The following is a 22,521-nucleotide window of genomic DNA, read 5'->3' on the forward strand; positions in this document are numbered from 1 at the left end:
ATTAAAGTTACAAGTCCAGTTCCTTGGTGGCACTCGCCGCACTTCAAGTGCTCAGCAGCCACGTGGTTAGTGGCCACTGTGGTGAGTAGCACAGACAGAGAAATGCACATTTCCATCGTCACAGAAAGCTCTATGGGACAGTACTGACTCAAAAGCCCCGTTTATGTATAATTAATTAATAAAATTTTAAGACACTTTTTTCTCTGACGACTTAAACAAGTCCTCTAGAGACTTCTGCTCCGTAGTACTTCACTACCTGAATTTCAACTTGAGCGTCATAAACATGTTTCTAAAGAAAATTCTACTAAGTATGTGTGCATATCCACACATGGAATATTATGGAGCTACTTTAAAAGAGGAACGGGGGACGTTCTTTTTGTGCTGACATCTCCAAGATCAGGAGTAAATAGAAACAGCAAGCTACAGGCATTTTGTACAGTTCCCGACCTCTGGGTACGCGTACACTTGCTCGTGTACACCCAGAACAGTTCTGCAAGGCTACGAAAGTGACACTGCAGCCTCAGGGACAGGAGCTGGGAGGCTTAAGGATGGAGAGGAAGAGGAGTGGCTTTTCAGTGCATATGCTTTTGAATGTTGTACTAGTTTAGCCATTTACAATGTAACAAGATAATACGTATGCACAAATAAAACATTCTGCACTTAAATGTTAAAAGCAGTTGCTACGTTGGGGGTATTTCAGTGTTTTCCAATATGCACGGGTGCACTTTACAGTCTTTCTACAATAACTGTGCATTATTGTGTGGGTAAAAGAAGTTAGACTTTTTAAACAATTCTGTACATTTTAGATGTTTTATTAATTCAGACTGGTCTGCTTTCCAGCCTGCATGGTCCAGATTTTACTATCCTTATGGGTAAAATGAAACGTTCTCTTCCAGCTGACGAAGGCAAGGGCGAAAAGGACCCCGGCAGCAGAGCAGAGAAGAGCCAGATGTCTGGCTCCCCCAAGGTGCCGACAGCCTCCCAGGAAGCCTGCTAGGAGGTGGCCCCACGTCCCCCTGCCCAGCCCACCTTCCGAGCTCCTCGGTCACCCACCTGACGCTGTTGAGCACGGCCTTGTCCTTGGCGGGTGGCTTGGTGATGGGCCGCTTGGTGCTCACCACCTTCCCGGGGTGCTGTTCCTTCCCCGCCTTGCTGTACTTGCTCTTGTCGAACTTGGGTTTTGGCACGCCGTACTTCCTCAGGATCTGCGGAGCACCGGAGGAGGGGGGGCTCAGACTCAGCCCCAGGGGCACGCAAGGCCCAGCACGGGTGCGGCGGGGATGGGGTGGCTACCTGGGTGAGCTGGTCCTCCAGCACCTTTTTGGGGGGCCGAACATTGGTGAAGAAGAGGTGGAGGAGGTTGCCTGGCGTCTGGGAGTTGATCTGCTCTTTGCTGAGATAAATGTCAGACACTTTGATGGGCTTTGCTGGTGTCAGGCTCAGCATCTGCTCTGAGTGGGCGCAGCTCTTAAATATCTCCGTCAGCACCTCTCTGGCCCCGGGCACCAGCTTCTCACCTGTTACAGAATGGAGGGAGGGCAAATGGAGCGTGCAGTGAACACGCTATGTCAGGATAAGCCCTGCAGCATCTGATTTACTTTTCATCAATGATTTATTTTTGAAAGTGGGTAATGGGTGGTTAGTGGTGATGATGAGCTGTCCGCTGAGACCTGGTGTCCCCTTTCTGCACGCACACCTCAGTTACACGCTCAGCCTTCTCTGCCGTGAAGTGTGGTGCCGTGAGGTGCGGCCCCGTGACGTGGACCCCTCCTGGGCCAGTCTGCTTCAGGCAGGACACAGATGGGCTCCAGGCTAGGCATTTACAAGTGGCCTCCTGTTTACATTTCTTGGGGCGAGAAAAAGATGGACTTCAGTCTGGACACTTGCAACTAGCCCCCTGTTTGCATTTCCTGAGACAGGAGATAGGTGGGCTCCAGGTTAGCTATTTAGAACCAGCCTCCTGTTTGCACTTCGAAATAGAAATAACAACAGGAACAGGGTAAATAGCCAGGCTTTGTTTCCTGTGGACACTTTGAGGTAACAGTTATGGCCGGGACAGAGAGGGGCTAAACCCTGTTCTGAGTAAAGATCAAGAGGTCACATAATATATTTCCCATCCTTGGGGCAAGGGAGACATTGCACATGCACAGAAAGGCTCCTTGGGGCTCAAAAAGGAAGGGGCACCACCCCATAATATGTGATGCCAAGGCCCTCCCATAGGCCTCTGGGGTGGAACCTATCTTGGAAAAAAGTTGCGCACGCCTGTTGGGGAGGGTCCTAGGGCAGGGCAGAGTGTGGAAAAAGAAACCAGGTAATTGGCCAAAGGTAAACAAAGACCCGGAAGAACTGCCCTATAATGCATGACTTCACCGCGTCTTTACTGGGCTCCTCCTCATCAGGGAGGACACCCACACCCTTCCTCTCCCGGTGTGCATCTCTGCCTTGCTTCTGTCAACTCAACAAACTGTTTCTCTGTGTGTTCTCCCACTTGTTGTTGTTCTGTGTCCCCAATAATAAACTTTGTACCTGTTTTTACAGTTCTCGCCTCCTTGAGAAACACATTTTTCAATGGGGGTGAGGGCCAGGGGAACTTTGCTTCTAGCCTCTAGCCCTTGCTGGTCCACCGGCTAGGATTCCTGGTTTTCATCCAGGCTACCCAGGTTCAATTCCTGGGCAGGGAACTAAGATCTCACTTCACGCCACGGCTCACTGCTGCTTCTCTGAGATCATGTTCTCTTCTGCACTCATCCCCGCCACTGGCTGCGTGGAGATAACAAGCCCCCGAATGGCAGACCTCAGGGCTCACCCTGGACTCTTACATGTGCAAGAAATGAACTTCCACTGGGTCTGAGTTACTGTACTCTAGGGTCTCTTTATCATGGAGGTTGAACCTCCCTTAACTTCAACATGTCTGTGATGGATAGTCCCCAGGGAGCAAGAGGATGTAGAGGCTGCAAGTACTTTTAGTGCAAAGTACAAGTTGTTCAATAGTTATTATTAGAGGATGCATTTGAAACCTGGCCCAGCCAGCAGGTGGAAAAGAAAGTTCTCTCAGATACAAGAAAACTGTCCCTGAGCACGAGAAAAAAAACACTTGTTTTTTTTGGTCCCCAAATAAGCACTCCAGAAGATGCTCTCACCTTTCCTAAGGGGCCAGTCAGGAATGTTCCCAGTGGAACAGGATGTTCCACTGCATCTGCATGTTCCTCGTGGCCAAGGGCCCCCACCTGCGGGCAGAACTGACTTGCTCATCACACCCTGTCCTCCTGCCCAGCCTCCTCATCCCCTCTCTCTGACGGTCTGGCCCTCCAGAGGCACACCCAGCTCAGGCCGGGCTTCAGGAGCCAGAGCACAAAGGTCCCCTGGGCATCTGGGCTGAGGGTGAGGAGACAGGTGTGTGGAAGGCGTGGTCAAGATCTAAGAGCTGATTCAGTAGAACCACAACTTAAAGAGTCTTGAGCAAAATGCGTGTGGCTGTAACATGGCAAACGTGTTATCAAAAGACTGAGTATCTTACGTGGAAGGTTTGACCATAATACAATCAGGAGCTAGAACTAAATTCGGATTAAAGCATGAAAAGACTGGCAAAGCATTAATTATGGCAGAAAAAGACCCCAGGGTTCCCACAGATCGTACACTAGCCACCCCCACGTGGGGAGCTGAGAGCCGAGTGAGCACCGTACTCACTAATAAGGGAACAGGGCTGAAACCAGGGCGAGGAGAGAGAGGCAGCCCCTCACGCACAAGAGTCCCAAAAAACTCAGAGATCAAGATACACATTGTAACGCGGTCCTTCAAAAAAATCAAAATTAATACAAGAAACACATGATGAGTGAAATATTAAGAGTACTGTGCTGAGCCATATTAAAGCCTGATGCAAAAGGAAAAATCATTAATACTGATCCTGTCTTTATTTAAAATTTTAACAGTTTGTTCACCATGGATATTTTGCATTAATTTTGACTTTCATAAGTATTATATTAAAATAATTATTTATCTAGATTACTGAGTTGTTTTGGAGCCCCATTAAATTCTGTGGCCTCATTTACCTCACTCTCGTCCCAGCCCTGTGGGAGTATTTCAAAATTTCATGACTGGGGGATAATAATTTGAAACAACAACAAAATCCATACTCAATATTACATTTCTGTCCTCAGAAAACATAAAACAGAACAAACTCAACAACTCTATTATGAACTTTCAAACAATATTAAAGAGTTAGAAAAAACATAAATTTAAAAATTTGAGAGAGACTGATGCAAAATAAAGACAACACCACAAAGAACTACAGTTATAAAAAGAAAGGAGAAAAATTGCTGCTGCTTCTGAAGCGAAGCTGGGGGTGAGCTCTTGGCCTCAGGATCTGCTAGATCCAGCTCTGTGGGGCCTCGATAGAGCTCGGGTCCTGGCTGAACAGAAGAAGTGGGGAAGCCAGACAGGGTAGGGTCCCCCCGCATAAGAGCCACCAGAATGACAAAGTGGGACTTTTGTGAAAAAGGAACCGGAATCAGTTCTTCCCCAAGAATTCATTTTAAAGGGCGAGGTGTTAGCTGTCCTCAAGCATATTGACTAAATGATTACCAGCAATGTACATGGTACATTCTAGCTCTAGAGGACAGAACAAAATAAATACGCTTGAACTCAAACAAGGGGAAGCCTGACTAGACAAAAGGAAAAAAGCAACTTGAATGCAAGCCCACATTCAAGGCTGTGGCAGGAAACAGGAGCACCTGAGGGCTTGGTGTGGGGGGCCTGTGGCAGGGCCTGCCCGCTGGCCTTCAGAGCCCTGACGGCTCTCCTGGGGGAGCAGCAGTGTTCTCTTCACATCGTGTACACAACGCACCTTCTGTTAACCAAGCAGTGAACCATCTTCCCAACATTCCCTGAGTCACTTCTTAAATCTTTGACCCCCAGAGCTCCTCTTTAAGGTAAGATGTTAAAAACAGGGAAAACAGGACATGGAGAGGGGTATGATTTTCTTTTTTGGCCGTGCTGTGTGGCTTGCAGGATCTTAGTTCCCTGATGACCAGGGATCGAACCCAGGCCTGTGGCAGTGAAAGCACTGAGTCCTAACCACTGGACTGCCGGGGAAGTCCCAAGATGGGTATGATTTTTGCTCAGGTTTTTTCCTATAAATTTCTAAAAAAAAGTCTATTAATTTAAAAAAATCTATAACCTACCTTTAATTGACTTATCATTGAAATAATCTTCTAACCCTGGGCTCCCCTGCGTATCAAACAAACTCTGATTTACTACAGACACAGTGAGTATCTCTTCCGTTGACATTTCCATCAATTCATCTTCACCATCCAAACTTGACAAACCAATCAAGTCATTATTGTTAAATAAACTCGCTCGGATTTTCTCGATTTTGGCTCGGGATCTGATCTGTGTGAACAAGGAAAAGGGTAAGGATTTGAGTGGAGAGACCAGTCACTCAGCTAGCTGTATGAACTTTCTTTCCCTCCCGTCTGTCCCTGAAACCCTCTACTGTCTTCAGTGTTGGGAGCACGGCCTGACCGGGGCAAGCTGGGCTTCCCGGCAAAGTCTCTTGTATGTGCCGAAAGTGGTAACTTGCAGGAGAACAGCTCAACTGGACATCTCTGTTGCTAAACCCCGGTCAGGTCTGTGGCTCTACGCAGATGCCCCGGGGGTTCAAGTCCACGCTTGGCTCCGAGAAAATCCGCAGGGAGAAGGTGGACAGATTCTGGGAGGAAGCCAACCCCTGGATCTTTGAGCTCTCCTGTCAGAGCCCGTGGGGTGGGGAGCAAGGGGGTGCAAGTTCTCCTCCTAGTGCCTTCCCCTCCATATCTAATAAGGGCGAGGATGGTTTTTACTCTGCACCCGACTCCCGTTACACAGGGGGCAGGAAGACACAGGTTGCAGGATTTCTAAACAAGGAGGCCCAGAAAACACATGGGATCTTGAAGTGGAAATGTAATCTGGCAACACGCGCAGCATCTGAAACTCAGAATCACTCCGAACAGAATGGCAAGTCTGTTCTCTCCCTGCTCAGTGGGGATCCCTCCTGCCAATGGCAATGGTTAAAACAACCCAAAGCCACTCAAAAAGAGGCCACTGGGGCCTGAGTTGGAAAACACTCGATGATGCCCACCCATCAGGAAAGGTCAGCCCCTGGAGCCCCTCCCACACTCCGCAATGAACTGTATTTACTTCCTGACAGACTTGCTATCACACTCAAAAGACGGGACCTCAAATACAGATAATCAACATGATTGATCACTGCTGTTTCCAAGAGCTGCCTCAGGGAGCCCGCTAAGTGCCCCAATGTCACCTATTACTTAGTCCCTTGGAAATAATATTGGAAGGCTTAAAGAGGCCTGGGGGATTCTAACCGCTCATGATTTAAGTGGTTGCCAAGGCGTGAGGTGCTTACCTCCACAACCGCAAAGCCTTTGATGGGGCGTGCTGTGAGGGGCTGGTTGTCCAGGGACGTGACTGTGTACATGGAGCCCATGTCTGACACTGAGGCCGTTTCTGCGTTGTCCAGTGGCTCCCCCAGGCTCCCAAGGCTGCCCAGGCTGCTGGTGCTGCATAGGGAAACGTCCAGGCTCTCCTGGCTGGACACTACGTGGGGCTCCAATAAGCCCGCAGGGATGGGCAGCTCTAGGCCCGAGGGCAGCGGTTCCGTGGAGACGTCGCTGACCGTCTGCAAGATGCCCTGGGAGCTGCAGATGGAGGCTTGACTGGTGGACGCAGACGCGCTGATGCTCATGGCGGGGGTCGGGCTGCGGGACGTGCTGACCTCCAAGCTGTCTGTGCTGGGGAAGCCAAGGGTCTTCTCTGGCTCAGTTTTCCCATCACCGCCCTCGGCCTTGTCTTTTGGCTTCTTGGGGTCTTCGTCCTGCAGGGGGATGTAGATCTCGTCTTTGAAGACCCCGCCGTGGGCGTTGCAGGCCTTGCGGATGGCGCCTCTGACGATGCCCTCGTCCAGGTGGGTGGGGATCCCAGAGATCACCAGCAAGCGGCTATGGGCGGTGGGACCCACCAGGGCCTGGCAGGCGTCGGCGATGGCGTCGCTCGTCACACCCAGCCCCTGTGGGTCCTTCCTGGTGAGGTGCCGGAGGATGATGAGCAAGGTCAGGGCGCGGTGGAACCACAGCATGTCTTCAGGCTTGCCACCCCCGATGCTCAGCACGGTGGGGTCCGAGTCTACTGAGCGCGAGGACTGGCGCTTCCCGGAGGAGGAGGCCTTTTCCCGCTTCATCTTGACTTTCTTCCTCTTGGACAGGAGGCTGGGGCTCTGTGGCGTCTGTCCTGGGGAGGACGACGAGGAGGACGACGAGTCGCTGAGGTTTGGGGCGGTCGCCGACGTCACCCCGCTGGCAGTGACACTCATGTTGGTAGGCAGGGTCACCTCGGCCACCGCCAGGCACCCTTCCATGAGCGCATGGAAATACGTAGAGAACCTGCCCTGGTCGGTGGCCGCCACGGTCCCCGAGCCACCGCACGTGCTGCCCGAGACCCAGCTCTGCGTCTCCTCGTCGTACAGCTTGTGGAGCTCCGACTGCAGGGCCATCAGCATGGCCAGGCAGGGGTTCAGCTGGAGGGCGATGGACGAGGACAGGCCGGCAGGATGCTTCCTCTGCTCCAGGCTGTGCACTGTGCGCAGGAGCTCTGCCAGGAGGTGGAAAACCAGCTCTTTCACGCAGGCCGCCATGTCTGTGGTCCACAGGAAGTTTCCTGAGGTGAATGAAAGCAAAAAAAAAAAAAAAAAAAATCACCTATACAGAGCTTACTATGTGCCAGGCACTGTTCTAAGGCACTTTAATGGAGGCAGCCCTCACAGCGACCGCGTGAAACAAACATTACATCCTTCATCCCCATCTCACAGATGAAGAAACGGAGGCTCAAAGAGCTGAAGGACTCACACGGCTGCCACACAGTCACACAATCTCACAGGGCAGAACCGGGCAGGCTGGCCCCAGAGCCGGTGGCCTACGCCCCTGTGGCAGGTGACCGCATGGAGCCAGCTTCTACAGCTCTGACCCTGAAATCAGTGTTTTCTCTCTCATAAACTTATTAAGCAGGTTGGTGACAAATCATTAGCATAATGTTTCCTGAACCATGGGATGCTCACTACTGGGGGCATACAATCCAATTTTACCAGATAGCTCAGAAATACACACGGAAAAATGATTCCTTTTAAACTCCTCTTTCAGTCCTGATTTTGTCAACAAGAAAGCCTCACTCTGGGGCTAGAATATTCTTAATAGAGAATAGCCCAGAGACCCAGAGCCTTCGACAGGGAACAGTAGTTAGCCAGAATTCCTTAACAGTAACTGCTTAACTTTTTAATTTTATAAGTATCTTCTAGTTATGGCAAGGGATACGAATTTTCTGTTTAAAGTAGCAAGATAAAGTTCCTTTTAAAATTCAGTATAAGTTTAAAAAAAGGAGAAAGGAGTTCATTGCCATAAAAACAAATCAATAAATGGTGATAGGCATGACTTGTAGACGTGGTAGAAATCACATAAAGGTGGCATGAGAATGACTGAAGTCTAGGAAACACTGTCTAGAATAACCGTGGGCCACACATCTGTGCCAAGGTCCCCTTTGTGCCAGATGCGTGTCTTCTATCCCCAGTCACATTGTGGACAGGGAGTCCCAACGGCCGGGTCTGGCTGACTTACCGAGAATCCCAATTAGGCCCAGCACCCACGAAGGAGGGGACTAGGCTGACTGGTCTCGGGGTGATGCTGTTTTGATAATTCTAATTGGTAATGAACTCATGGCTGTCACGGGACATGGTGCTCATGGAGCCACTGACAGGGAATAAAGGCCAATGCGGTCTAAGGCCAGGCCCTCATGTGCTCCTATTTCCTTCTCTGTTGTCCTTCCTCTGCCATTGGACATTTTTGGAAGACGATGGCCTTGGAGAGAAATCTCCACCAAAATTGCAAATGGTGGCCCGAGAGCTGAGACCGGCCACATACACCTCGTTCCCACAGCCAGTGGTTCCCTGCTCACCTCTTCCAACCCCCTGCCCAATGTGTTTTAAAGAATGTGAATTAGTTGTCAACATTTAGAAACTGGGAAATTCACATCAATATCTAGATTTCTGGCTTTTCTTGAAATAAAAAGTGACAGTATCTGGCAGGACTAGGGCCACATTCTTATACAGCAAATGAGTAGTAGGGCTCAGTGGCTGCCCCACAGGACACGTGCCCTCCAGTTCCCTGGAGGTCGTGGGTCCACTTCTCTCTCGAATTCCTCTCACTTACATCATCTCCCTGAGCCCTGAGGGCACCTGAGTCTGCCAAAATGTTTTTCCCGCCAACACCAACATTTTGTATTTTTGAAAAAATACAAAAATATAAAAAAGTTGAACACCTTATACAGTCAATATTTGGATGCTCACCACCTAGATTCTACCATTAACATTATTACATGTGTAACAAAGCTGTGTTTGTTTTATTACACATCTATCTATCCCTCTATTCATCCATAGACTCATCTTAGTTTTTGATTATTTCAAAATAAGTTGCAGATATCAGTATTTTTATCCCTAACCACTTAAGCAGATATATCATTAATTAAAACTCAATATTTAGAAAAATTTTGAGGTAAATTTATATGCTAAGTTCACAACTCTTTAAGTTTACCATTCCATGAGTTTTGCTACAATGCCATCTCTCTGTAACCTTTCAGGTGCTGTGAGGTCATAATGTTTGAAGGTGAAGGGTGGTATGAAAGTGAACAATGTTACAGAATCAAAGTTACAATAATGGCATATGTTAGTGCTTTAAAGTAAAGTATGATAAAATTAATCTTATTTTCCCAGTTACATGCCACCCCTCAAAATAATGAAAGTACCCTGCAAATCATGGATTTGGAAGTCTAGGCTACACTTTCCACTCAATTCCCCAAGCCCAACTGACAACAAGCTGACAAGAGCTGTCACCACCCAGGCCACTGTGGTCACCCCAGGCGCACCAGCCAGCTCCTTCCCCAGGCACCCGGCCAGCTCCACCAGCCTGATCCTGAGGGAAGGGAGGCCTCACCGAGCAGTTCCACCACTTGCAGGAGGACGGACGTCGGGATGGTGTCAGGCTCATCTTCAGATCTCCCTTCGCCATCCTCCGACTTCCAGGACAGCAGCTGCTCTGCGAAGGCCATCGCCAGTGGGAACTCAAGGGGCAGAGAGTGTAACACCAGCACGGCTCCGGGAGGGGGAGACACCCCTAAAAGAAGCGCCCAGAAGGAAAGCTCATAACTGGTAGCACCCGATCAAAACAAGCTTGCGATAAAGACCTGCCAGGTGTGCGCAGAGAAACAGGGCCGGAAAGCCTGTCCACTCATGCACTGGGGGCGAGAGGAAATGTCACTCCCCACACTCCAGATGGAGTCAGCCGCAGGCGCAGGAGGAGTGGAGGACATCCTCCAAGGAGTCCACCTGTTGGTGTGAGAATGGGACAAAGGGCAGCAGTGGGGACAGGGAAGGATAAACATCTCCCTGTCAGTCAGATACCAACCAGCCTGATGACCTGGCATGGAAATAGGAAGTCAGACTTTAAAAGATGCTTCACTGGAATGGTCCCAGCCTGGTAAAGAAATAACCAGCCCTTTGGTGCAGCTGCAATCCCATGGGAGCATCAGCTTACTTTAGATTTACAGAGTGGACCAGCAGGGGGGCCCCCAGACTTCAGGAACTACCAGAATTCTCTTTTACTGCCTTCGGTCATTGTCATGGCCTGAATCTGACCGAAGCTGCCTACGATGAGAGAAGAAAGACCCTGAGGTCTGATCCCTGTCACACCCTGCACCGCACCCCAACCCCCTCTGCAAGCACTGGTCAGACATAAGCTGGGGTACCAGGGGTCTCTGGCCGGCTCAGGAGGAACCATGTTGACTGGCCTGTACTTTGGGGTGAATGTTTATTTGGGGAATGACAGGTAAAACAGAGATCTTCTGTGTTTAACATAAATTTTAAAAAACAGTGTAGGCAAAATACAATGAAAACAATAGACCCTAATAAAAAGAGATCATAAACTTGTTTAGCATTGACCAAATACCTTAAGACATGTCCTTTCATTTTATTCCCTAAGGATGCAATGTCTCCAGGATTGGAGCTGTGCAGAAGCCAAGGCCCAATTTTGGCTGAAAGTTCAAATACATCTTTAAAATTGTCTCTAGCAAACATGTGTCCATCTTCTCCTGTCCAACATGCCCAGGACGTGCAGTGCAAGTCTGAGACTAGGTTTCCCTTCCTCTGTGTGTTGACTCAGAAACAGAGTCAGCTGGCCCCAGTCTACAAAGCAGACAGTCAGCGAGAGCTTCAGGATTTACAGAGATGGAGACCTCATCTAAATCTAAGTCTGCAGAGGCTTAACAACGGATGCTAAGGAGACAAGACCACTTGGGCTTCCCAGCCTGGCCACCACCAGGCTTTGTTCAACATTGACATGGGGAGCAGATGATCACTGAGGCCCGTGCCCCAGGGAGCCACATTATACCTGAGAGAATTCAGTTTTAATGAGAACTTGAAGGGCAGCCAGGATTATTACAGCTAAATGATGGGACTGCTCTATTTAGATCATTCTGAACAGCACACGCTTGTGAAAGAAAAGGAAATCCCCACTGTAGTCTGGGCAGCATCTGCCAGGTCTTCCCCTGGCAGGAAAGGGAGAACTTTTAATCCACTGTCTCTGAAATACACTGCCCCAAGCAGTCCTTTTCTTTACCCATAGGAAACGGGAACACAGGACGGTAGAAAATCCTTTCAATTTTCACAAAGAAGGAAAGCAGAGAATGACTTCAAAGCTGTTCTTATTACCGGGAGCTAATTCAGAGACTTACCCAGTTTGATGTGGACTTTGTCTGTGGAGAGGATCACAGAAGGGTACTGGTTGGTGGTGGGAGGCGGCGTGAGCCCCGTGTTGGCCGGAGATGCGTCCCGCGGGTAACAGATGGCCTCGATGAGGTTTAGCTGGCCATTTCGCTTCACTTTGTGGCCCAGCCCGTACACAAGCACCCGCGCCCACGGCGCCTTGTACAGAGAGGAGCTGAGGAGGAGGAATGCGTGTGAGTAGAGTCCAACCATGTCAACAAACACTTTGTTGTGAGGGGGTGGTGAGAACTGGGCACACGTAAGTCACCTCCATCACATTTAGAAGGTCATTCTTTATATAGACTAATTTCCAAAACATGGAAATTAGGGAAGAACTGTAAATCATGTTCAAGTACACTATGCATTAAAGAATAAAAGCAATGAGTTTTTTTCTTCTGTAAATTGCACCAGAATCTGTCTTACTTTTCTCTCCCCATCACCATCTTCTACAGTACGGGCAACTTACTCTTTGCGGAATCCAGACTGACTTTCTTTGCAAGATACTACGACAAAAGCCGCCCCGGGGAAATTGACGTCCATGTTGACCTTGGACTCGGAAATTGGAAACTCTTCGGAGGGGAACTGCTCTGGTGCCGTCTGCAGAGACATTTAACAGAGAAAGCCACGGGTTAAACACAAGAGAGCATTTCCTTTTCCCAGCTCCCAGGCAAAGGAGAGCCAATGCATACACTGTAACAGGATCAGGAGGACAAAAAAGCCCTCTGGGAGGAAGGACACCATGGATGGGACAGGGGAGGGGAGCTGCGAAGAAAAGCAGACTAGTGGGGTTTGGGGAAGAAAGTGTCATTTTCAGCCAGCCAATAAGATTTCCAATTGAAACCTGTAACCCCAATTTAGGGACATCAGAACTTTGGACTTTTACCTGCAGGAAAGAGCAGATCTGTTTCGTCAGCTCCAACAGGCTTTCCTCACCCTGGTGCAGGGTCCGAGTGATGGCCACGTTGAGCCACTCTCTCACTGTCTGGGAGCTGCCCTGGTAGAAGAGGTCCGTGGCCGAGCAGTTCTGGGAATGGATGCAGTGCTGCAGGGACTGTGCCAGGAGGATGGAGCTGGAGCTGATGGTGCCGTCTGGGGACAGGAAAGAAAACACAAGTCAACAAGAACAGCAGCAGCCACGGGCTGTGAGATCCTGAGTAACGAGCCAGGAGCATCCTGTCCAGAAAACCAGGATGGGTTCGCTTGGACATACGTCTTGGATAATAGACGTTACCAGTCAGATATTGCAGGGGGTGGGGGATTCAGGAGTTCGGCGGCCTTTAACTTTTTGCTTTCTTTTAAGCTACAAAACTGTTGCCTAAAATAAAAACCTGAGTTGAAGCCCAGGTCTACTAAGCAGGTAGAAGTGGAGCTGCTTGGATTCAGGGGTTCCCAGAGCCTGACCTATCGGCTGCCCTGGCCAACCTGGAGTTTCACCAAGGAACCACTGGAGTAGCTCAGAGTGGAGTTTATAAAGCAAGTGTTAGTCACTGTGGCAAAGCTTCTTCCACAAGCACGTTAAAGCTTTTCAGGCCTGTTTTGGAGCCTCTAATTTCTTGGGGTGGGCCACTGGACCCCACGTGCTTAAGTGGCCTGTGGAGACGTAGTTCACACAGGCACTGGCTGGGACCCCATGGCTGTGAGAGATGTCCTTTATGCTTAGAATGCCACCTGCCCTCTCACTCCTGCTCCCATCTTAGTAGCTAGGAGGTCAAGGGAAGCAGGCTGGAGGCCAAGGTGCCAGAGGAAGACAGAAGGGGCCCTTCAGTCTTCAACTGGGTTGAGGGCAGAGTCATCACTTAGTATTCACCAAGGGAGCGAACACACAGCATCAGCCCACACTCCAAGGGCCCCACGTTGAGCAGATGCACACAGGCTGGCCCATTAAAACAGCTCCGCTTGAGGTCACGATGAATCAATTAGGTCTCTTTGGTGGCGTTTGATGGCAGGAACGTTTTCCTGTCTTTACACGTCAAACAGAATGTCTGTGACAACAGTACATGACTAGATTTCATAAATAAGACTTCATTTTCCTTGATCCACGATTAGTTTGCTTAATGAATGCTTAATAGGTTAATGACTAAATATGTCATCTAATACACTTAGATTTTTCAAAGAGTGAGAAAGCACTGCAAAGACAGCTGCAATCTTTCGTGCAGTTTATCTACACTAAGTCTAAAGGTCCTGTGCTGGGACTCCTCCCCCTGCTCATGTGGAGAACAAGGACACTAAGCACAGCTCCTGCTTGGCGCCCAGCTCACCCTCAGGGCTATTCCATCCTGGGCCTAATTTCTGCAGTGAGAGCAGCAAAGCCGAGGTTTACCTGGGAGGGGAGGAGCGAGGAGCTGATTGGACAGCAGCTGCAGGTGCTCCAGGGTAATGTCCCGGATGGCAGGGATGTGGAAGAGGCGGGTAAACAGGTGAGGCAGCTTGGGGGCGAAGATGTTGAGCAGGGCCATGCGGCAGTACAGCCTGGCCAGTGCGGCCTCGCAGCGCAGCAGCTCCCTGCAAGGGAAGGGCAGGGGACAGGCACTGAGCTCTGACGCTCCAGCCTCCACACTGGGCTGGGCCACGGGCCGCTGAAGGGGAAGGACCACATCTCAGGCTTCTCTGGCCTCATGCTCTGTGCTCCAAGTTAGACACTTGTGTTTTAAACAAAAAGCCACATTTAGTTATGTTTGATTTTTCCCAACTCAAAAACCACTGTGGAAAAAGAAATGAAAATATATGTTCACATAAAGACTCACATATACGTGTGTTCACAGTAGCATACATATAGTAGCCAAAAAGTGGAAACAGCCCAAATGTCCAACAACTGAGGCACGGTAAATCCATACAATGGAATGTTATTCACAAATAAAAAGGGATGAAGCAGTGACACGTGCTACGACATGGATGAACCTGGACAGCCCTGTGCTAAGTGAAAGGAGCCAGACACAAAAGCTCACATATTATGAATCCATTTATATAGAGTGTCCAGAATTAAGCAAATCCATAGAAACAGAAATTAGATTGGCGGGGTTGAGCTAGGGGACAGGAGAAGGGGAACTGACTACTAATGGGTGTGGGGTTTCTTCTTGGGGTGATGAAAATGCTCTAAAACTGAGAGTGATGATGGTTACAGAATTTTGTGAATATACTAAAAATTGTTGGCCTGTATACTTTAAATGGGTAAATTACACGGTACGTGAATTGTATCTCTGTAAAGCTATTATAAAAATTTCAGTGTGGGCATTTTTTTTTATGTGATGAATTTATGAAGTGATTGGCATTCACCTTGAATAATAGCTCATTAGTGACTAAGCAGGTCTCATTTAGAAATGCATCTCTTGGTAAAGAATCTAATCTAGCTAATACTAAGCATAGGGGAGGCTCCCTGTATTTTATTAGCTTATCACCATAGTTAAAAATTCTGCTGGTAGTAAGCACTTAATCAAGAAGGCAAGTTAGAAGTAGCCCTTTTGGAATGTAAATTGGTGCAGCCACTGTGGAAAACAGCAGTGGAGGTTCCTCAGAAAACTAAAAGTAGAGTTACCATATGATCTAGCAATTCCACTCCTGGGCATATATCCAGACAAAACTATAATTCAAAAAGATACATGCACCCCTCTGTTCAAAGCAGCACTTCACAATAGCCAAGACATGGAAACAACCTAAATGGCCACTGACAGATGAACAGATAAAGAAGATGTGGTACATATATACAATGGAATATTACTCAGCAGTAAGAAAGAATGAAATAATGCCATTTGCAGCAACATGAATGCAACTAGAGATTATCATACTAAGTGAAGTCAGAAAGAGAAAGACAAATACCATATGATATCACTTATATGTGGAACCTAAAATATGACACAAATGAACCTATCTATGAAACAGAAACAGAATCATGGACATAGAGAATAGACTGATGGTTGCCAAGGGGGAGGGGGTTGGGGGAGGGATGGATTGGGAGTTTGGGATTAGCAGATGCAAACTGGTATATATAGGATGGATAAACAACAAGGCTCTACTGTATAGCACAGGGAACTATATTCAATTTCCTGTGATAAACCATAATGGAAGAGAGAATATGAAAAAGAAAGTTTTATATATATATATATATATATATATATATATATATAAAAATAACTGAGTCACTTTGACGTACAGCAGTAGTTAACATTGTAATTCAACTCTACTTCAATAAAAAATAAGTTAAAAAAAAAAAAGAAGTAGCCCTTTTGTGTCTATAAAGTCTAGGTCTAAACCCACTCCGAGCCAACAGGGGTCACTTGATATTACCTACTGACCCAAATTAAAGGTAATGCTGGTCCATCATATAAAGTGAAGACAAAAAAGAAACCAGCTAAGATGGTGCATGTTAGGTGGTTTCTTTCTCGGCTCCACCAGTTTGTAATATTCTTGCGCCAGAATTTAAAACAAACCAACTCCACCTGCTTCTTCCCTCCTCAGAAATTTGTCTGTTGACAGTACTAGCACAGCTCATGAGGACCAGGGCAGCAAAACAGATGAGGTCTGACTATGAAAGCTGAAAGCCCTACAGACTCCCCCCAGCTCTCTCCTCAGATTGCAAAGCCTCAAGTTGCCAGGATGAAGCTGGAGTGAGATTATTTTTGGTCGACTCTGCAGACTGTTAACGTCCCTGAAGTCTCTGCTGAGGAGCCCCCCTGACTCTTCATTCTCTAAAGTCCTCTGTCAAACCCACGTGAGCACTTTAGGCAGAGTACACCTCTGATGAAAACCCGTACTATGACCAGAAATTCCATCATTGTATTCATCAAACAAATCTATGGCATATTTCATATTTCTCCCAATACCGAGATCACCACATTAATACTGACTGTAAATGTCCTACATCTGCAGCCTGATTGTAACCTTGCGAAGCACTTTCTTGCCTTTTCTCTAAGTTGCTAGTCAACAGTCAATAGGTTTCATCTACCACAGAAATTTGCCAAAAATATGACTGAAAATCTTATTAAAGAAGTTTTAAAAACTTTAAGAGTACCATATTGATATTCAAGCATATATGTTTGGGGATCCTTTTCAACAAATATGTGGAGTCTACAGTGTGAGCCAGGGCCCAGATTAAGCACTGGGAGCGCTAGCAAAGAATCAGACAAGGTATCTGCTTTTAGGAAGCTTATGTTCTAGAGGGAGGAGACACACAATAAACAAATTAAAAAAAAAAAAAAAGCAAAAATATCAGGTTCTGGAAGGGAAGTATTGATAAAATACAGTGTTATGACAATGTGCTCCTGTGGGCTTACTTTACAGGGTGAGGCAAGGCTTTTTTGGAAAGGTGACATATTCATTGCGATCTGAATGACAAGAATGAGACAGCCGATCCACCAGAGGGCAGACAGCAGAAGCAAGAAGAACTACAATCCTGCAGCCTGTGGAACAAAAACCACATTCACAGAAAGACAGACAAAATGAAAAGGCAGAGGGCTATGTACCAGATGAAGGAAGAAGATAAAACCCCAGAAAAACAACTAAATGAAGTGGAGACAGGCAACCTTCAGAATAATGATAGTGAAGATGATCCAGGACCTTGGAAAAAGAAAGGAGGCAAAGATCGAGAAGATGCAAGAAATGTTTAACAAAGTCCTAGAAGAATGAAAGAACAAACAGAGATGAACAATACAATAACTGAAATGAAAACTACACTAGAAGGAATCAACAACAGAATAACTGAGGCAGAAGAACGGATAAGTGACCTGGAAGACAGAATGGTGGAATTCACTGCTGCAGAACAGAATAAAGAAAAAAGAATGAAAAGAAATGAAGACAGCCTAAGAGACCTCTGGGACAACATTAAACACAACAACATTCGCATTATAGGGGTCCCAGAAGGAGAAGAGAGAGAGAAAGGACCCAAGAAAATATTTGAAGAGATTATAGTCGAAAACTTCCCTAACATGGGAAAGGAAATAGCCACCCAAGTCCAGGAAGCGCAGAGAATCCCATACAGGATAAACCCAAGGAGAAACATGCTGAGACACATAGTAATCAAACTGGCAAAAATTAAAGACAAAGAAAAATTATTGAAAGCAGCAAGGGAAAAGCAATAAATAACATACAAGGGAACTCACATAAGGTTAACAGAGTTTCTCAGCAGAAACTCTACAAGCCAGAAGGGAGTGGCATGATATACTTAAAGTGATGAAAGGGAAGAACCTACAACCAAGATTACTCTACCTGGCAAGGATATCATTCAGATTCGATGGAGAAATCAAAAGCTTTACAGAGCAAAAGCTAAGAGAATACAGCACCACCAAACCAGCTCTACAACAAATGCTAAAGGAACTTCTCTAAGTGGGAAACACAACAGCAGAAAAGGACCTACAAAAACAAACCCAAAACAATTAAGAAAATGGTAATAGGAACATACACATCGATATTACCTTAAATGTGAATGGATTAAATGCTCCAACCAAAAGACATAGGCTTGCTGAATGGATACAAAAACAAGACCCATATATATGCTGTCTACAAGAGACCCACTTCAGACCTAGGGACACATTCAGACTGAAAGTGAGGGGATGGAAAAAGATATTCCATGCAAATGGAAACCAAAAGAAAGCTGGAGTAGCAATACTCATATCAGATAAAATAGACTTTAAAATAAAGAATGTTACAAGAGACAAAAAAGGACACTACATAATGATCAAGGGATCAATCCAAGAAGAAGATATAACAATTATAAATATATATGCACCCAACACAGGAGCATCTCAATACATAAGGCAACTGCTAACAGCTATAAAAGAGGAAATCGACAGTAACACAGTAATAGTGGGGGACTTTAACACCTCATTTACACAAACGGACAGATCATCCAAACAGAAAATTAATAAGGAAACACAAGCTTTAAATGACACAATAGACCAGATAGATCTAATTGATATTTATAGGACATTCCATCCAAAAACAGCAGATTACACATTCTTCTCAAGTGCTCACGGAACATTCTCCAGGATAGATCACATCTTGGGTCACAAATCAAGCCTCAGTGAATTTAAGAAAATTAAATCATACCAAGCCTCTTTTCTGACCACAACGCTATGAGATTAGAAATCAATTACAGGGGAAAAAACATAAAAAACACAAACACATGGAGGCTAAAAAATACGTTACTAAATAACAAGAGATCACTGAAGAAATCAAAGAGGAGGGGCTTCCCTGGTGGCGCAGTGGTTGAGAGTCCGCCTGCTGATGCAGGGGACATGGGTTTGTGCCCCAGTCCGGGAAGATCCCACATGCCGCGGAGCAGCTGGGCCCGTGAGTCATGGCTGCTGAGCCTGCGTGTCCGGAGCCTGTGCTCCGCAACGGGAGAGGCCACAACAGTGAGAGGCCCATGTACCGCAAAAAAAAAAAAAAAAAATCAAAGAGGAAATCAAAAAATATCTAGAGACAAATGACAATGAAAACACGACGATCCAAAAACTATGGGATGCAGCAAAAGCAGCTCTAAGAGGGAAGTTTATAGCTATACAAGCCTACCTCAAGAAACAAGAAAAATCTCAAATAAACAATCTAAACTTACAAAGGAACTAGAGAAAGAAGAACAAACAAAACCCAAAGTTAGCAGAAGGAAAGAAATCATAAAGATCAGAGCAGAAATAAATGAAATAGAAACAAAGAAAACAATAGCAAAGATCAATAAAACTAAAAGCTGGTTCTTTGAGAACATAAACAAAATTGATAAACCATTAGCCAGACTCATCAAGTAAAAAGAGGGAGAGGACTGAAATCAATAAAATTAGAAATGAAAAAGGAGAAGTTACAACAGACACCGGAGAAATACAAAGCATCCTAAGAGACTACTACAAGCAACTCTATGGCAATAAAAGGGACAAACTGGAAGACATGGACAAATTCTTAGAAAGGTATAACCTTCCAAGACTGAACCAGGAAAAAATAGAAAATATAAACAGACCAATCACAAATAATGAAATTGAAACTGTGATTAAAAATCTTCCAACAAACAGAAGTCCAGGACCAGATGGCTTCACAGGTGAATTCTATCAAACATTTAGAGAAGAGATAACACCCATCCTTCTCAAACTCTTCCAAAAAATTGCAGAGGAAGGAACACTCCCAAACTCATTCTATGAGGCCACCATCACCCTGATACCAAAACCAGACAAAGATAATACAAAAAATGAAAATTACAGACCAATATCACTGATGAATATAGATGCAAAAATCCTCAACAAAATACTAGCAAACAGAATGCAACAACACATTAAAAGGATCATGCACCATGATCAAGTGGGATTTATCCCAGGGAAACAAGGATTCTTCAATATATGCAAATTAATCAATGTGATACACCATATTAACAAATTGAAGGAGAAAAACCATATGATCATCTCAATAGATGCAGAAAAAGCTTTTGACAAAATTCAACACCCATTTATGACAAAAACTCTCCAGAAAGTGGGCATAGAGGGAACCTACCTCAACATAATAAAGTCCATATATGACAAATCCACAGCAAACATCATTCTCAATGGTGAAAAACTGAAACCATTTCCTCTAAGATCAGGAACGAGACAAGGATGTCCACCCCCGCCACTATTATTCAACATAGTTTTGGAAGTCCTAGCCACGGCAATCAGAGAAGAAAAAGAAATAAAAGGAATCCAAATTGGAAAAGAAGAAGTAAAACTGTCACTGTTTGCAGATGACATGATACTATACATAGAGAATCCTAAAGATGCCACCAGAAAACTACTAGAGCTAATCAATGAATCTGATAAAGTTGCAGGATATAAAATTAATGCACAGAAATCTCATGCATTCCTATACACTAATGATGAAAAATCTGAAAGAGAAATTAAGGAAACACTCACATTTACCATTGCAACAAAAAGAATAAAATACCTAGGAATAAACCTACCTAGGGAGACAAAAGACCTGTATGCAGAAAACTATAAGACACTGTTGAACGAAATTAAAGATGATACCAACGGATGGAGAGATATACCATGTTCTTGGATTGGAAGAATCAACACTGTGAAAAAAAATCAACACTGTGTAGATTACCCAAAGCAATCTACAGATTCAATGCAATCCCTATCAAACTACCAATGGCATTTTTCACAGAACTAGAACACAAAATCTTAAAGTTTGTATGGAGACACAAAAGACCCTGAATAGCCAAAGCTATTGGCAAAGACACCTACAGTCTTGAGGGAAAAAAAAAGGAGCTGGAGGAATCAGACTCCCTGACTTCAGACTATACTACAAAGCTACAGTAATCAAGACAATATGGTACTGACACAAAAACAGAAATATGGATCACTGGAACAGGATAGAAAGCCCAGAGATAAACCCACACACCTATGGTCAACTAATCTATGACAAAGGAGGCAAGGATATACAATGGAGAAAAGACAGTCTCTTCCATAAGTGGTGCTGGGAAAACTGGACAGCTACATGTAAAAGAATGAAATTAGAACACTCCCTAACACCATACACAAAAATAAACTCAAAATGGATTAGACACCTAAATGTAAGACCGGACACATAAAACTCTCAGAGGAAAACACATGAAAAACACTCGTTGACATAAATCACAGCAAGATCTTTTTTGGCCCACTTCCTAGAGTAATGGAAATAAAAACAAAAATAAACAAATGGGATCTAATGAAACTTAAAAGCTTTTGCAAAGCAAAGGAAACCACAAACAAGATGAAAAGACAACCCTCAGAATGGGACAAAATATTTGCAAATGAAGCAACTGACAAAGGATTAATCTCCAAAATATATAAACAGCTCATGCAGCTCAATATTAAAAAAACAAACAACCCAATCAAAAAATGGGCAGAAGACCTAAATAGACATTTCTCCAAAGAGGACATACAGATGGCCAAGAAGCACATGAAAAGCTGCTCAACATCACTAATTATTAGAGAAATGCAAATCAAAACTACAATGAGGTATCACCTCACACCAGTTAGAATGGGCATCATCAGAAAATCTACAAACAACAAATGCTGGAGAGGGTGTGGAGAAAATGGAACCCTCTTGCACTGTTGGTGGGAATGTAAATTGATACGGCCACTATGGAGAACAGTATGGAGGTTCCTTAAAAAACTAAAAATAGAATTACCATATGACCTAGCAATCCCACTACTGGGCATATACCCAGAGAAAACCATCATTCAAAAAGACACATGCACCCCAATGTTCACTGCCACACTATTTACAATAGCCAGGTCATGGAAGTAACCTAAATACCCACCGACAGATGAATGGATAAAGCAGTTGTGGTACATATATACAATGGAATATTATTCAGCCATAAAAAGGAACGAAATTGGGTCATTTGTAGAGACGTGGATGAATCTAGAGACTGTCAAAAAGAGTGCAGTAAGTCAGAAAGAGAAAAACAAATATCGCATATTAACGCATATATGTGGAACCTAGAAAAATGGTACAGATGAACCAGTTTGCAGGGCAGAAATTGAGACAAAGATGTAGAGAACAAACGTATGGACACCAAGCGGGGAAAGCAGTTGGGGGGTGGTGGTGGTGGCGTGATGAATTGGGCGATTGGGATTGAGATGCATACACTGACGTGTATAAAATGGATGACTAATAAGAACCTACTATATAAAAAATAAATAAAATATAATTTAAAATAAAAAAGAATGAGACAG

General features: G+C 45.4%; 1 protein-coding gene across 10 annotated transcripts in view; it reads right to left on the reverse strand.

Annotated features, from left to right (window-relative positions):
- HECTD4 (HECT domain E3 ubiquitin protein ligase 4) overlaps positions 1–22,521 on the reverse strand; it is a 197,348-nt gene that overhangs the window by 16,154 nt on the left and 158,673 nt on the right. For 9 of the 10 annotated variants that reach the window (XM_012537331.3, XM_033408587.2, XM_033408588.2 and 6 more), the window contains 9 exons: positions 14,172–14,353; positions 12,735–12,940; positions 12,318–12,448; positions 11,821–12,026; positions 10,026–10,205; positions 6,398–7,704; positions 5,181–5,388; positions 1,294–1,517; positions 1,054–1,205 (listed from right to left, as the gene is read on the reverse strand). In XM_012537331.3, the coding sequence (XP_012392785.2) occupies positions 1,054–1,205; positions 1,294–1,517; positions 5,181–5,388; positions 6,398–7,704; positions 10,026–10,205; positions 11,821–12,026; positions 12,318–12,448; positions 12,735–12,940; positions 14,172–14,353 (2,796 nt within the window). The remainder of the gene's footprint in view (positions 1–1,053; positions 1,206–1,293; positions 1,518–5,180; positions 5,389–6,397; positions 7,705–10,025; positions 10,206–11,820; positions 12,027–12,317; positions 12,449–12,734; positions 12,941–14,171; positions 14,354–22,521) is intronic. The other variant, XM_033408589.2, reaches the window with a different exon arrangement.

Source organism: Orcinus orca, chromosome 15 (genome assembly GCF_937001465.1).
Source record: "Orcinus orca chromosome 15, mOrcOrc1.1, whole genome shotgun sequence".
NCBI classification, from domain to species: Eukaryota; Metazoa; Chordata; class Mammalia; order Artiodactyla; family Delphinidae; genus Orcinus; species Orcinus orca.